Consider the following 13,993-nt stretch of genomic DNA (forward strand, 5'->3'; position numbering starts at 1 on the left):
CATAAAAAAAAAAATCAGCCGTTTCCAGCTACAATAGTCATTTACAATATTAACAATGTATTTCTGATCAATTTGATGTTATTTTAAAAATGGACAGGAAAAAAAGTGCTTTTCTTTCAAAAACAAGGACATTTCTAACAGACCCCAAACTTTTGAACTGTAGTGTATATCACTCCTAGATATAGGCCAAAATTTAAAATTCAAAATTTTTATTTATAAATGTGTTGTTCAATGTGTTTCTATGCGCTATAGTAGCAGAGGCCAAATTCTATATTTTAAATCAGATTGACATAGGTATTTCGATAGCTGAAGGGGTTGTAAAATTCTAAATCAAATAGCTAAAAGGAGCCATGGTATGACCATGTTAAAGCAATACCATACGTTAGCTTAGTAGAACCCCCACCCCAACAGGCTTAGACTTTTAGAGGTAATCGGAATATGACTTTTAGATCGCGGAAACATCTATCACACGTCAGATTGAAAATGGTGAGATTGTAGACTCCTAAATTGATAGTGCAGTTTGTTTAGGCGATTTTACAGCCAACTAGCTACTCACATGTTGATAAGACTTTGGTACTGTGTGTAGCTACAGTATACAAGCAAGCCAGGCCATAGAGAGATAAATATATATATATTTTTTTAAATATTTTAGTCATTTAGCAGACACTCTTATCCAGAGTGACTTACAGTAGTGAGTGCATACATTTCATACATTTTTTTTGTACTGGCCCCCCGTGGGAATCGAACCCACAACCCTGGCGTTGCACACACCATGCTCTACCAACTGAGCCACAGGGAAGACCAGTATTGCATTGTGGGATTTATAGTCGACTTGAGGCAAAAGATGTCCACATTGATTTTCACGTTGCTACCAACCTTATAACGCCAAAATGAAACACTTGTTTACAAAAAGTATTGTTCACATATTGTTATTCAACACTGTAAATGATAGGAATTAGTGGTTTGTGTTGGATTTTTCCTTAAACGTCTTTATGAGGGTCTGGTGGTGTTAAAAACAGGTACAGTGGGGAAGGACTAATGAAGAGAAGTGATCCAGTTAATCCCCTACAGTTAAACTACTGTAGTATCACTGGCCTGGTTCAGAATTCAAACACATCACGTCATGGAAAACAACAGACCTCAACGTGCCTCGTTTTCTTTTGGAAAAACTGATTAATCAGCTTTCATTATTGCATAAAACGTGCTATGTCATGTACCATTAAAACTCTTCAACGTTGAGTAGTTAAATCCAAGCTTGGAGAGAGGGAGACTGAGGGCTTTGTACTGCATGAGCAACTCTAACTTCTGTGTACTGTGCATTGACGTCAATGAGAGAGTTCCGTAAAAATTCAAGTTCGGCATCTCCAGTTAAGATTTGTCTCAAGTGGAGAGACAGTCAGAAAGATCCAGCTGTGTTGAGTGTCCAGAGCGGTAGCAGAAGGCATGTTTATTTCAGTAGCATAACAGGAGGTACTTTATAGGATACTAAAAGATGAGAAGAAGAACTGTCCATCTGTCCATCACAATAAAATACTAACTACAGTCCCAGCCTTCCAAGTCTCTCCAGTCTTGTTATTCACTACATTCATATGCATAGATTCAATTAAAACCCCTGAGTGAATTAACAGGACACACACACACAGTCGACACACATCTATACCGTTGACACAGACGTTTTTTCCATTCTAGATGTGAGGGAGAAGGAGAGTGACAGGAGTTAACTCCAGCTGAAGTCAGGACATTGATGGCTCTCGCACACGCACTTACGCGCACACCAGTGTTTACGTTTGGAAAATGTGGCGCCGGACATTTGACCAGCAACATTTTAATTTACCGGACATTTGAGAAATCTGCCGGACCCATATGCTTTGGCTGCAAAAACTGATTAGGGCGTCCACCCACGGTGCTCAGAATGACAGAAATCACATTTAGATTAAGGTCATTCATATTAACAGAACTTGCAAGTCCAGGATGCAATGATGTGTGGTCCTTCTTACCAAATTCTGATGTCCTCAGCCAACAAGACAAGTAACGAACAGCAAAATCACTAGCCTGTGTCAATTTATTATCCCCCATAGTATAAAAGTTTACTTATTCTATTGGTCAGCTTGTCGAGAAAGAAATGGCCTATTCCAAACAGACTCTGGGACAGTTGAGAGAAGATCGATCCCAAATTCAAAAATCAACCAGTAGGCCTAGGCTACATAAAAAAATATATAAAAAGCAATGAGTCTGATGCAACAGATCAGAATGTTTAGCTTAAAATGTTGATATACAAATGTATTCACATTATAAGAATAGCAACGCACAAGGCAGTAGGCTACGTGGGAATGTTCGTCACATAATGCAATTAGCGGAAAACACTGTCAAAGCGGCACTGCACATGCCAGTGGTTTCACCTGACAGATGAAAATATCCGTTAGAAATGTAGAAAGAGAGGATCTAATAAGCAAGGTAAGACACGCCTCGTAACATTCAGGTTTCAAACAAAGTATATGTTCTCAAAATGCATATCCTACTGCATCCAGCTCATTGCAAAGTAGTGTGTGACGCGCTGTTGACGTCTTCTGTTGCCGTTTGATAGATTTTCCGCTAAAAGGCTCTGCATGCTGTACGCGTGTGACAAAGATACTGTACATAACGAATATACTGTACACTACACACGCAGCAAATTAATTCTACTAAATTATGCAAATTAACCTATAGACCAATAAGCATGACCAGTCAAATATATTTCCATCGACATGCATTTCTAATAATTAATAGGCTAAAAAGCATTATTTTGCAATAGGGCTTGCGCCAATTTTATTTAACGACTTTTACTTTTTTTTTTGGGGGGGGGGGGCAAAGCCTGCTATTACTGCCTAACGGAAACCCTGACGCAGACACATGCACAAGCCCACATTAGAGCAAGATCAGAGACAAAACAGAGCAGGACGAGGCCTCTGTCCCTGTCAACACACAGTGATCTCTTCTCAAATTAAGTCAAATGTCATTTGTCACATGCTTCGTAAACAACAGGTGAGGATGAACAGTGAAATGCCCTTCTCAAACATTGCAGAAAAAAATTGAAAATAGTAGAAAAATACTAACACAAAAGGAATAAGATACACAACGAGTAACAATAACTTGGCTATATACACGGGGTACCAGTACAGAGTCGATATGCAGGGGTACGAGGTAATTTAGGTAGACACTAAAAAAGTGTTCACACCACTTTTTCCTCATTTTGTTACTGCCTGAATTTAAAATAGATTAAATTGAGATTGTCACTGCCCCACACACACAATACTTAATTCCACTTTGACATTATTGGGTATTTTTTTATTTTGACCACTGATATGGCAAGCATATAAACATTCAGGAGTAAAAATGTGCTTAACAAATCACATAAGTTGCATCGACTCAATATGCAATAATAATGTTTAACATGATTTATGAATGACTACTTCATCTCTGTACCGCACACATACAGATAATTGTAAGGTCCCGCAATCCAGCAGTGAATTTCAAACACAGATTCAACCACAAAGACCAGGGAGTTTTTCCAATGACTCGCAAAGAAGGGAACCTACTGGTAGGATAAATAAAAGCAGACATTGAATATCCATTTGAGCATGGTGAAGTTATTAATTAATTACACTTTGGGTGGTGTATCAATACACCCAGTCACTACAAAAATACTCAGTTTGCTGGAAAGGAAGGACTCTGCTCAGGGATTTCACCACGAGGCCAATGGTGACTTTAAAACAGTTACAGAGTTTAATATCTGTGATAAGAGAAAACAGAGGATGGATCAACAACATTGAAGTTACTCCACAATACTAACCTAACTGACAGTGAAAAGAAGGAAGCCTGTACAAAATAAAAATATTCCATACCATGCATCCTATTTGTCACAAGACACTAAAGTAATAAGGCAAAAAATGTGGCAAAGCAATTGACTTTTTGTCCTGAAACCAAAGTGTTATTTTTGGAGCAAATCCAACACAACATATATTACTGAGTACCAATCTCCATATTTTCAAGAATAGTGGTAGCTGCATCATGTTAAGGGTATGCTTGTAATCGTTAAGGACTAGACAGTTTTTCAAGATAAAAAAGTAAACATAATGGAGCTAAGTACCGGCAAAACCCTACAGGAAACCCTGGTTTAGTCTGCTTTCCACCAGACACTGGGAGATGAATTCACCTTTAAGCTGAACAATAACCTTAAACAAAAGGCCAAATCTACACTGGAGTTGCTTACCAAGAAGACAGTGAATGTTCCTGAGTGGCCGTGTTACAGTTTTGACCTAAAATCTACTTGAAAATCTATGGGAAGACCTGAAAATTGTTGTCTAGCAAAGAACAACCAATTTGACAGAGCTTGAAGAATGTTTTAAAGAATAATGTGCAAGTCTTGCACAATCCAGGTGTGGAAAGCTCTTAGAGACAAAAAGGGTCAATGCAGATATTGGTTAAATATTTAAATAACTATTTATTAGTAGTATAGCTTGAGGGGCTGAAGCGGTTTTAAGATCCTGTTGGTTCCAGACTTGGTGCATCGGTACCGCTTCCCCTCACCTCTACTATCCCACCTCGTCCCTGCACCCAATCTTTCACCTTATTTAATGTCCCTTCTGCTCTCCCTCCATCCTTCCTATTTTTCTTATCTTCCCCATTTCCCTCTATTTTCCATCCCATCTTCTCATTTTCTTCCAACTCCATCAGTCATAAAAGTGAAGGGCCCAGAACGCTACATTGGGTTTCAATGTGAGGAGAGATCAAATGCCTAGTCAGTCTGTCAGAACAGAACACAAGGGCATGTCATCTCCATAAATCCCTTGGAGCAGAGCTGTGGAAAGGCACCAACAGACACAACAGTAAAACGTCCTTTAATTGGAGTTTGAATCATTGGCGGGCTCAGGCAGGCAGAACTGTCCCACTCTACAGGCTAGTAACAACACATCCATTTTAACCACTAACCTTAACTAAATTACTTACTTTCTTACTTAAACTGCAACAGGTGCCAAAATCTAGTTTGAGCATAGGTGGAACAAATAGGCCTACCCTACACTGCTAACCAATCAGAAGCCAGAGTGATTCCACATGGTGGTGGTGTGATGTGGACGGACGGACGCTGCTTTAAGTGGTCTACTGTGGCCAACCTTAAACACAGGTTATTCCCGAGGTCTGTCAGCTCGCTTTACAAGGTTACAGAGAGCCAGCGCACGGATACACATGCTTACACTGGCTTTCACTTAGACCATTTATAGGGTGTGAGAATGAGTGTGTGTGTAGTGATCATGGAGTGTGAGGTGTGTAAGAAGAGAAGCAGGGGGACAGACAGACAGACAGTCCTGTACTGTAACTCACCTCAGGCTGAATGGCTTTGAACACCGGAGCATCCATGAGAGTGATCTGACCCTGGAGAGAGAAGGGGAGAGAGAAGGGGAGCGAGAGAGAGAGAAAGAGAGAGAAAGAAAGAGAGAAAGAGCAAGAAAGAGAGAGAAAGAAAGAGAGAGAAAGAGAGAGAAAGAGAGACATCAGAGCAGTAATTAGGGAGGCATCAGAGCAGTAATTTGGACTGAAGCGTTGACCTGACATCATTGCAGGCAGTGCTTCCAAAACTTTATTCAACAGTCCCAGAATAACCAGGAGAAATTCAATCTGGAGGGGGAGAGAAAAGGTAGAGACCACCCTCTGTCTGTCTAGCTGGGTATGACAAGGCAGGGGAGAGAGAAGGCAGGCTCAAGCTAGAATTATACCTAGAACCTAGAGTATGAAACCTTCTTAGAGGGACTGTGTCAGCATTAAAGAGTTGCTGCACTAGCCACCGTGCAAAGATTGGTTGAATCAACATCGTTTCCATGTCATTTCAATGTGAGGACGTTGAATCAACGTGGGAAAATTATTGGCTTTGCACAAATTAATAAACCAACGTTTAAACTAAATACAATGACAGGGTGAAAAGGTTGGTTGATATCACATTGAATTCACAGTAGTTGACAACTCAACAAAATCTAGACGTTGAACTGATGTATGTGCCCTGTGGGTAATCACGTCACAAATCCCAACTGCGCTACAGTAATGCTCTAACCATACTGCCTGGACGAAAAACTTCCCAAGTTAGACAGTGGACCTAAATCTTCTATATATAATATACGGACCTTTGGCTTTTCAGGGAAAAGCATGTAAATCACAGCCGTTCATTATACTCTACACAGAGTAATGGTCTAGTCTACGCAGGCAGATGGTTTATGTTGTCTGACATCATGGAAACTGACTGCCTAGGATATAAGGGAGGACCATGGTGATCTATCTAACAGGGGCTGGGAGTTGGGAGTTGTAGCTTTTAGAATGGCCTCGTTCTATTGAGAATATCGGAGGAAATTTGTGCCTGTGTATCCTCCTGGATCGCTCACCCACTTCATCCTCTCTTTCTAAAAGACTTTCCAAGATGCATCATTCCCCTCTCACTAGTGTCTCAATGTCACATAGGCGCTATCCCTTACACACACACACACACACACACACACAGCAGGGTGGGTACTTACTGCATACTCCTCAGGGGTAACCTTCAGGACATCGAAGACGACAGCATCAAAACTCTTCTTCAGCTCAGAACCCTTCTCACTGAGAGACTCTGAGCTGCTGCTCTTCTGGACACACACACACACACACAGACGTTAGGGCAGGGAACATGGGAAACAAAGCTCAAAGAAATGGGGGTGTGACTGACAGCCATAGCGCTCTATGTCAGTGTTTGTTCTAGCCCTGCACAGACACACATTAATGAAATCATCAGAATGGGAGAAGTTAAGGGGGAAAAGGGCGTGTCTCACCTCCGAGGCAGTGGCAGCAGTGGTGGTGACGCTTGATTGGCCATTGGGGAGGTCCATCATTCCCACACCATCTGTCTGTCAGTGCAGGACAGCACTACTCATCCTCAGTGTGTGCACTCTGGACGGACACACACACACACACACGAGAGAGAGAGAAACTATGTAAACCCATATTTCATTTATCAGACCAATGCTCACAAAACCCTGGATCAACAGTGCACCCTTGTGGATGAAAGTGGTAAGAGATCACTTCAGATGTGGGAATTTAGCAGTGCTCTAGCCCCACATACAGGTGCCAAGTACACATGCAGACATACACACACATGCTCACAAAGCTGTGGTTTAACCAGCTCAGTTGGCAGTGTAATCCTCAAGTATGAGAGTGAGAGCGAGAGAGAGGGGAGACAGAGAGAGAGTGCAAGAGAGGAGAGACAGAGAGAGAGTGCAAGAGAGGAGAGACATTGTGGCACAGGTGAGGTAGAGGATGAGCAGCACTTTCTACTCCACTACTCCAAATATGCTTCAATCAGGAGGTATTTATCACATGAAATTTAAAGAATGATGATAATTATTAACATTGTTGCTCAAAAATAGTTCATTTTGGTCATACTTCATATACATTGCTTTGGCAACAATTTTTATTTATTTTTATTTTATTTTTTATTTTTATTTCACCTTTATTTAACCAGGTAGGCAAGTTGAGAACAAGTTCTCATTTACAATTGCGACCTGGCCAAGATAAAGCAAAGCAGTTCGACAACATACAAAAACACAGAGTTACACATGGAGTAAAACAACATACAATCAATGATGCAGTAGAAAAAAATAAGACTATATACAATGTGAGCAAATGATGTGAGATAATGGAGGTAAAAGCAAAAAAATGCCATGGTGGCAAAGTAAATAAAGTATGGCAATAAAAAAAACACTGGAATGGTAGATTTGTAGTTTGAAGAAAGTTAAAGTTAAAATATAAATATAAATAATATGGTGCAAAGGAGCAAAATAAATAAAATAAATAAATACAGTAGGGGAAAAGGTAGTAGTTTGGGCTCAATTAAAGATGGGCTATGTACAGGTGCAGAGATCTGTGAGCTGCTCTGACAGCTGGTGCTTAAAGCTAGTGAGGGAGATAAGTGTTTCCAGTTTTAGAGATTTTTGTAGTTCGTTCCAATCATTGGCAGCTGAGAACTGGAAGGAGAGACGACCAAAGGAGGAGTTGGCTTTAGGGGTGACCAGAGAGATATACCTGCTGGAGCGCGTGCTACAGGTGGGTGCTGCTATGGTGACCAGTGAGCGGAGATAAGGGGGGACTTTACCTAGCAGGGTCTTGTAGATGACCTGGAGCCAATGTGTTTGGCGACGATGATGAAGTGAAGGCCAGCCAACGAGAGCATACAGGTCGCAGTGGTGGGTTGTATATGGGGCTTTGGTGACAAAACGGATGGCACTGTGATAGACTGCATCCAGCTTGTTGAGTAGGGTATTGGAGGCTATTTTGTAAATGACATCGCCGAAGTCGAGGATTGGTAGGATGGTCAGTTTTACGAGGGTATGTTTGGCAGCATGAGTGAAGGATGCTTTGTTGCGAAATAGGAAGCCAATTCTAGATTTCACTTTGGATTGGAGATGATTGATGTGAGTCTGGAAGGAGAGTTTACAGTCTAACCAGACACCTAGGTATTTGTAGTTGTCCACAAATTCTAAGTTAGAACCGTCCAGAGAAGTGATGCTGGATGGGCGGGCAGGTGCAGGCAGCGATCGGTTGAAGAGCATACATTTAGTTTTACTTGTGTTTAGGAGCAGTTGGAGACCACGGAAGGAGAGTTGAATGGCATTGAAGCTCGTCTGGAGGGTTGTTAACACAGTGTCCAAAGAAGGGCCAGAAGTATACAGAATGGTGTCGTCTGCGTAGAGGTGGATCAGAGATTCACCAGCAGCAAGAGCGACATCATTTATGTATACAGAGAAAAGAGTTGGCCCAAGAATTGAACCCTGTGGTACCCCCATAGAGACTGCCAGAGGTCCAGACAGTAGGCCCTCCGATTTGACACACTGAACTCTGTCAGAGAAGTAGTTGGTGAACCAGGCGACGCAATCGTTTGAGAAACCAAGGCTACTAAGTCTGCCGATGAGGATGTGGTGATTAACAGAGTCAAAAGCTTTGGCCAGGTCAATGAATACGGCAGCACAGTAATGTTTCTTATCGATGGCGGTTACGATGTCGTTTAGGACCTTGAGCGTGGCTGAGGTGCACCCATGACCAGCTCTGAAACCAGATTGCATAGCGGAGAGGGTGCGGTGGGATTCAAAATAGTCGGTAATCTGTTTGTTGACTTGGCTTTCGAAGACCTTAGAAAGGCAGGGTAGGATGGATATAGGTCTGTAGCAACTTGGGTCAAGAGTGTCACCTCCTTTGAAGAGGGGGATGACAGCAGCTGCTTTCCAATCTATGGGAATCTCAGACGACACGAAAGAGAGGTTGAACAGGCTAGTAATAGGGGTTGCAATAATTTCGGCAGATAATTTTAGAAAGAAAGGGTCCAGATTGTCAAGCCCAGCTGATTTGTAGGGGTCCAGATTTTGCAGCTCTTTCAGAACATCAGCTGAATGGATTTGGGAGAAGGAGAAATGGGGGAGGCTTGGGCGAGTAGCTGTGGGGGGTGCAGTGCTGTTGAATGCAGTAGGGGTAGTTAGGTGGAAAGCATGGCCAGCCGTAGAAAAATGCTTATTGAAATTCTCAATTATAGTGGGCTTATCGGTGGTGACAGAGTTTCCTATCCTCAGTGCAGTGGGCAGTTGGGAGGAGGTGTTCTTATTCTCCATGGACTTTACAATGTCCCAGAACTTTTTAGAGTTGGAGTTGCACGAAGCAAATTTCTGTTTGAAAAAGCTAGCCTTGGCGTTTCTAACTGCCTGTGTGTATTGGTTTCTAACTTCCCTAAAAAGTTGCATATCGCGGGGGCAGTTCGATGCTAATGCAGAACGCCACAGGATATTTTTGACACACTATCCACGCCAATAAAGCATTTACTGAATTGAGAGACACACAGAGTGTTCAAAATTCAAAATGTGAAGTTCTACATTCACAGAACAATCAAACAAAGAGAAACTGTGTATACTTTTTGGGGAAAGGTCTGGTGTTCTAGAGTTGGCAGCACAGTCACAGCTTGCCAAAAGCTAAGGGAAAAAACGGGAGCAAAAAAAAAAAACGATCATATTGAATATACAGTGCTGCTTGAAAGTATGTGAACCCCCTAGTGTTTACCATGAAATCGTAATTTAATCAGAACCAGTCTTTTTGATCTGAGCTAACAGGTTAATATTTACCAATACCACAGAGGATATCATGCATGTAGTAGAAAAACATTAAAAAGTAATTAGTGCAGGTGCAAAAATAAGTGACGCACTTCCAAAATATCTCCAAGAGCCACAAGAACAATAATAAAATCAGGTAAAGGCCAACCCATAGATAACATCTAGAGATTTGCAGACCTACCTTGCTGAATCTCAGGTAACTGCGCATGCTTCAACAATAAGAAAAGTGAACCAAAATGCCATTTATGGGAGGTTTGCTAGGAAGAAACCTCTGCTGTCAAAAAAGAACCAAACTGCCCGTCTTAGGTTTGTCCAGGTGGTCTCTGGCAAAGTTGAAGGTTTCTGGAAGTCCATTCTCTGGACCGATGAGTCAAAAATACCACCAAAAGAACCTGATCCCAATAGCTAAGCATGGTGGTGGGAATGTCAAGATCTGGGGCTGCTTTTCCCACACTGGACTTGGACGACTCCACATCATTAAGGGAACACTGAATTCTGAGGTGTACCAGGAGATTCCTGAACAGAACATCAGGCCATCAGTCAAGGAGCTACAGCTGGGCCAAAAATCGCGTCTTCCAACAAGACAATGACCAAAGAAATCAAGCAAATCTACCAAAGAATGGCTCAAGAGAAAGAAGATTTGGGTTTTGGATTGGCCAAGTCAAAGTCCTGGCCTAAATCCAAAAAAGATGCTGTGGCAGGACCTGAAGTGGGCAGTTCATACCAGACACTCCTCAAACTTCACTCAATTGGCTGAGTTCTGTAAGGAGGAGTGGGCAAAAATCCCTCAAAACACATGTCAGAGACTGATTACTGGCTATAGGAGATGTTTACTCCAAGTTATCGCTGCTAATGGAGGTGCCACAAGTGATTGACTTAAGGGGTTCAAATCATTTTGCACATATCAAATCTGAGTGTGTTAAACCACTTTAGTTAAATAAACAATGAAAATATATTATTTTTGTTTGTCATTTACTTGGAATGTCTTTATTACGAATTTAGATAAGGATTTTGAATGTTGATTTTAAATCAGAAAAAGGACCAGTCCTGTAAGGTTCACATACTTTCAAGCAGCACTGTATATACAGTACCAGTCAAAAGTTGGCACACCTACTCATTCCATTTTTATTTTCTACATTGTAGAATAATAGTGAACACATCAAATATGAACTAACACATGGAATCATGTAGTAACCCCCCTCCAAAAAAAGCTAAACAAATGAAAATATATTTTATATTTCACATTCTTAAAATGTAACCGTTTGCTTTGACAGCGTTGCACACTCTTGGCATTCTCCCAACCAGCTTAGTGAGGTAGTCACTTTGAATGCATTTCAATTAACAGGTGTGCCTTGTTAAAAGTTAATTTGTGGAAGTTAATTTCCTTCTTAATGCATTTGAGCCTATCAGTTATATTGTGACAAGGTAGGGGTGGTCTACAGAAGATAGCTCTATTTGGTAAAAGACCAAGTCCATATTATGGCAAGAACAGATCAAATAACCAAAGAGACCATCATTACTTTAAGACATGAAGGTCAGGCAATGCGGAAATTTTTTATAACTTTGAACGTTTCTTCAAGTGCAGTCGCAAAAACCATCAAGCGCTATGATGAAACTGGCTCTCATGAGGACAGCTACAGGAAAGGAAGACCCAGAGTTACCTCTGCTGCAGAGGTTAAGTTCATTAGAGTTACCAGCCTCTAATTGTAGCACAAATAAATGCTTCAGAGTTCAAATAAGACATCTGAACATCAACTGTTCAGAGGAGACTGCGTGAATCAGGCCTTCATGGTCGAAATGCTGCAAAGAAACCACTACTAAAGGACACCAATAAGAAGAGACTTGCATGGGCCAAGAAACACGAGCAACGGACATTAGAGCGGTGGAAATCTGTCCTTTGCTCAGATGAGTCACAACTGTAGATTTTTGGTTCCAACCGCCGTGTGTGTGAGACGTAGAGTCGGTGAACGAATGATTTCCGCATGTGTGGCTCCCAACATGAAGCATGGAGGTGGTGTGATGGTGCTTTGCTGGTGGCACTGTCCGTGATTTATTTAGAATTCAAGGTACACTTAACCGGCATGGCTACCACCACATTCTGCAGCGATACACCATCCCATCTGGTTTGCGCTTAGTGGGACTAGCATTTGTTTTTCAACAGGACAATGACCCAAAACACACCTCCAGGCTGTGTAAGGGCTATTTGACCAAGGAGAGAGATGGAGTGCTGCATCAGATGACCTATCCACCAAAATCACCTGACCTCAACCCAATTGAGATGGTTTGGGATGAGTTGGACTGCAGAGTGAAGTAAAAACAGCCAACAAGTGCTCAGCATATGTGGGAACTCCTTAAAGACTGTGGGAAAAGCTTTCCAAGTGAAGCTGGTTGAGAGAATGCCAAGAGAGTGCAAAGCTGTCATCAAGGCAAAGGGTGGCTACTTTGAAGAATCTTGTTACGTTCCCCAGTTTCTGTGTTGTAGTTTGTGTATTTGTGAGTGTGTTTCAGGTAATGGCTTCCTGAAGTTCTCCAAGCAGCTGATTGGTCGGCCCCATTGCTGATTGGACAGCTGACCCCGCCCCCTCGTCAGGACGCAGCTGTCTCCAATTACCAACCCCACCTAAAGCTATATAAGCCAGTGTTCTATTGCTCAGAAAGGGAATGATTGCTGAGGGGGATATTTGCTGAGAGAGGGGGTTGATGGCAGAGGGTTATATATATATATATATATATATATATATTGTTTCTCATAAAGAGAATTGGGTATGTACTGAGTTAGTTGTTGCTGTGAAAGCTTATTGTTATGTTTGGTGCTCAGAGAGTTTTCTTTAATGTCCTGGGTTAGTGTTTTCTCAGGTTTTGTTATGAAGTAGTTTGTACATTTGTTTCATTTGTTCCCAGGGGGGAAGGCACCTAGGGAGTGCTTAGGCAAAAGGCCCGCGGGCATACATTACCCGTAGTAGTTTGTCTATGCACACTAGGAAAGACCTGGGCGGACCATCCCCTGTATTTTGGTTAGTGCACCAGGTGGTGCTAGTTAGTTAAGTAGTGGGTAGGCAGGTAAGGTAGGAGAGGGGGCTTCGATATTTACTTTCTTTGCTTTGGTTCCGTCCAGACCCTTTTCCCCAAACTTACCGTGTGAAGGAATAAATTCCCTGTAAACGGTATTCTCTGCCTTTTTGTCATCCTTACTCACACCTACAGTCCATACCTCTTTCACACCATGGAGAGTTGAGTTGTAGCAGGGTGTTGCATTCCCTCTTACTAGAGGTGTGCGTAACAAATCTCAAATATATTTTAATACTTTTTTGGTTACTACATGATTCCATGTGTTATCTCGTAGTTTTGATGTCTTCACTATTATTCTACAATGTAGAAAATAGTAAAAATGAAGAAACCCCTTGAATGAGTCGGCATGTCCAAACTTGACTGCAATTGTGTGTATACACACACACACGCATTCTGAAAGTATTCAGACCCCTTGACCTTTTCCACATTGTGACTTATTCTAAAATGATTCAATTCAAAAGGGTTTTTATACAAAATATCACATTTACATAAGCATACAGACCCTTTACTCAGTACTTTGTTGAAGCACCTTTGGCAGCAATTACAGCCTCAAGTCTTCTTGGGTATGACACTACATTCTTGGCACACCTGTATTTGAGGAGTTTCTCCCATTCCTCTCTGCAGATCCTCTATCAGGTTGGATGGGGAGTATGGCTGCACAGCTATTTTCAGGTCTCTCCAGAGATGTTTGATCGGGTTCAAGTCCGGGCTCTGGCTGGGCCACTCAAGGACATTCAGAGACTTATCCGGAAACCACTCCTGGGTTGTCTTGGCTAGGG

The 13,993-nt window shown here is 41.8% G+C and overlaps 1 protein-coding gene across 5 annotated transcripts in view; it reads right to left on the reverse strand.

The window, feature by feature from the left end:
* LOC115192447 (ras-specific guanine nucleotide-releasing factor RalGPS2) overlaps positions 1 to 13,993 on the reverse strand; it is a 153,737-nt gene that overhangs the window by 100,982 nt on the left and 38,762 nt on the right. For 4 of the 5 annotated variants that reach the window (XM_029750949.1, XM_029750951.1, XM_029750953.1 and 1 more), the window contains exons 3-5: positions 6,828 to 6,945; positions 6,540 to 6,644; positions 5,359 to 5,409 (exon numbers count right to left, since the gene is read on the reverse strand). In XM_029750949.1, coding sequence (XP_029606809.1) covers positions 5,359 to 5,409; positions 6,540 to 6,644; positions 6,828 to 6,887 — 216 coding nt within the window. In that variant the 5' untranslated portion in view covers positions 6,888 to 6,945. The remainder of the gene's footprint in view (positions 1 to 5,358; positions 5,410 to 6,539; positions 6,645 to 6,827; positions 6,946 to 13,993) is intronic. The other variant, XM_029750952.1, reaches the window with a different exon arrangement.

This window comes from Salmo trutta, chromosome 4 (assembly GCF_901001165.1).
Source record: "Salmo trutta chromosome 4, fSalTru1.1, whole genome shotgun sequence".
NCBI classification, from domain to species: domain Eukaryota; kingdom Metazoa; phylum Chordata; class Actinopteri; order Salmoniformes; family Salmonidae; genus Salmo; species Salmo trutta.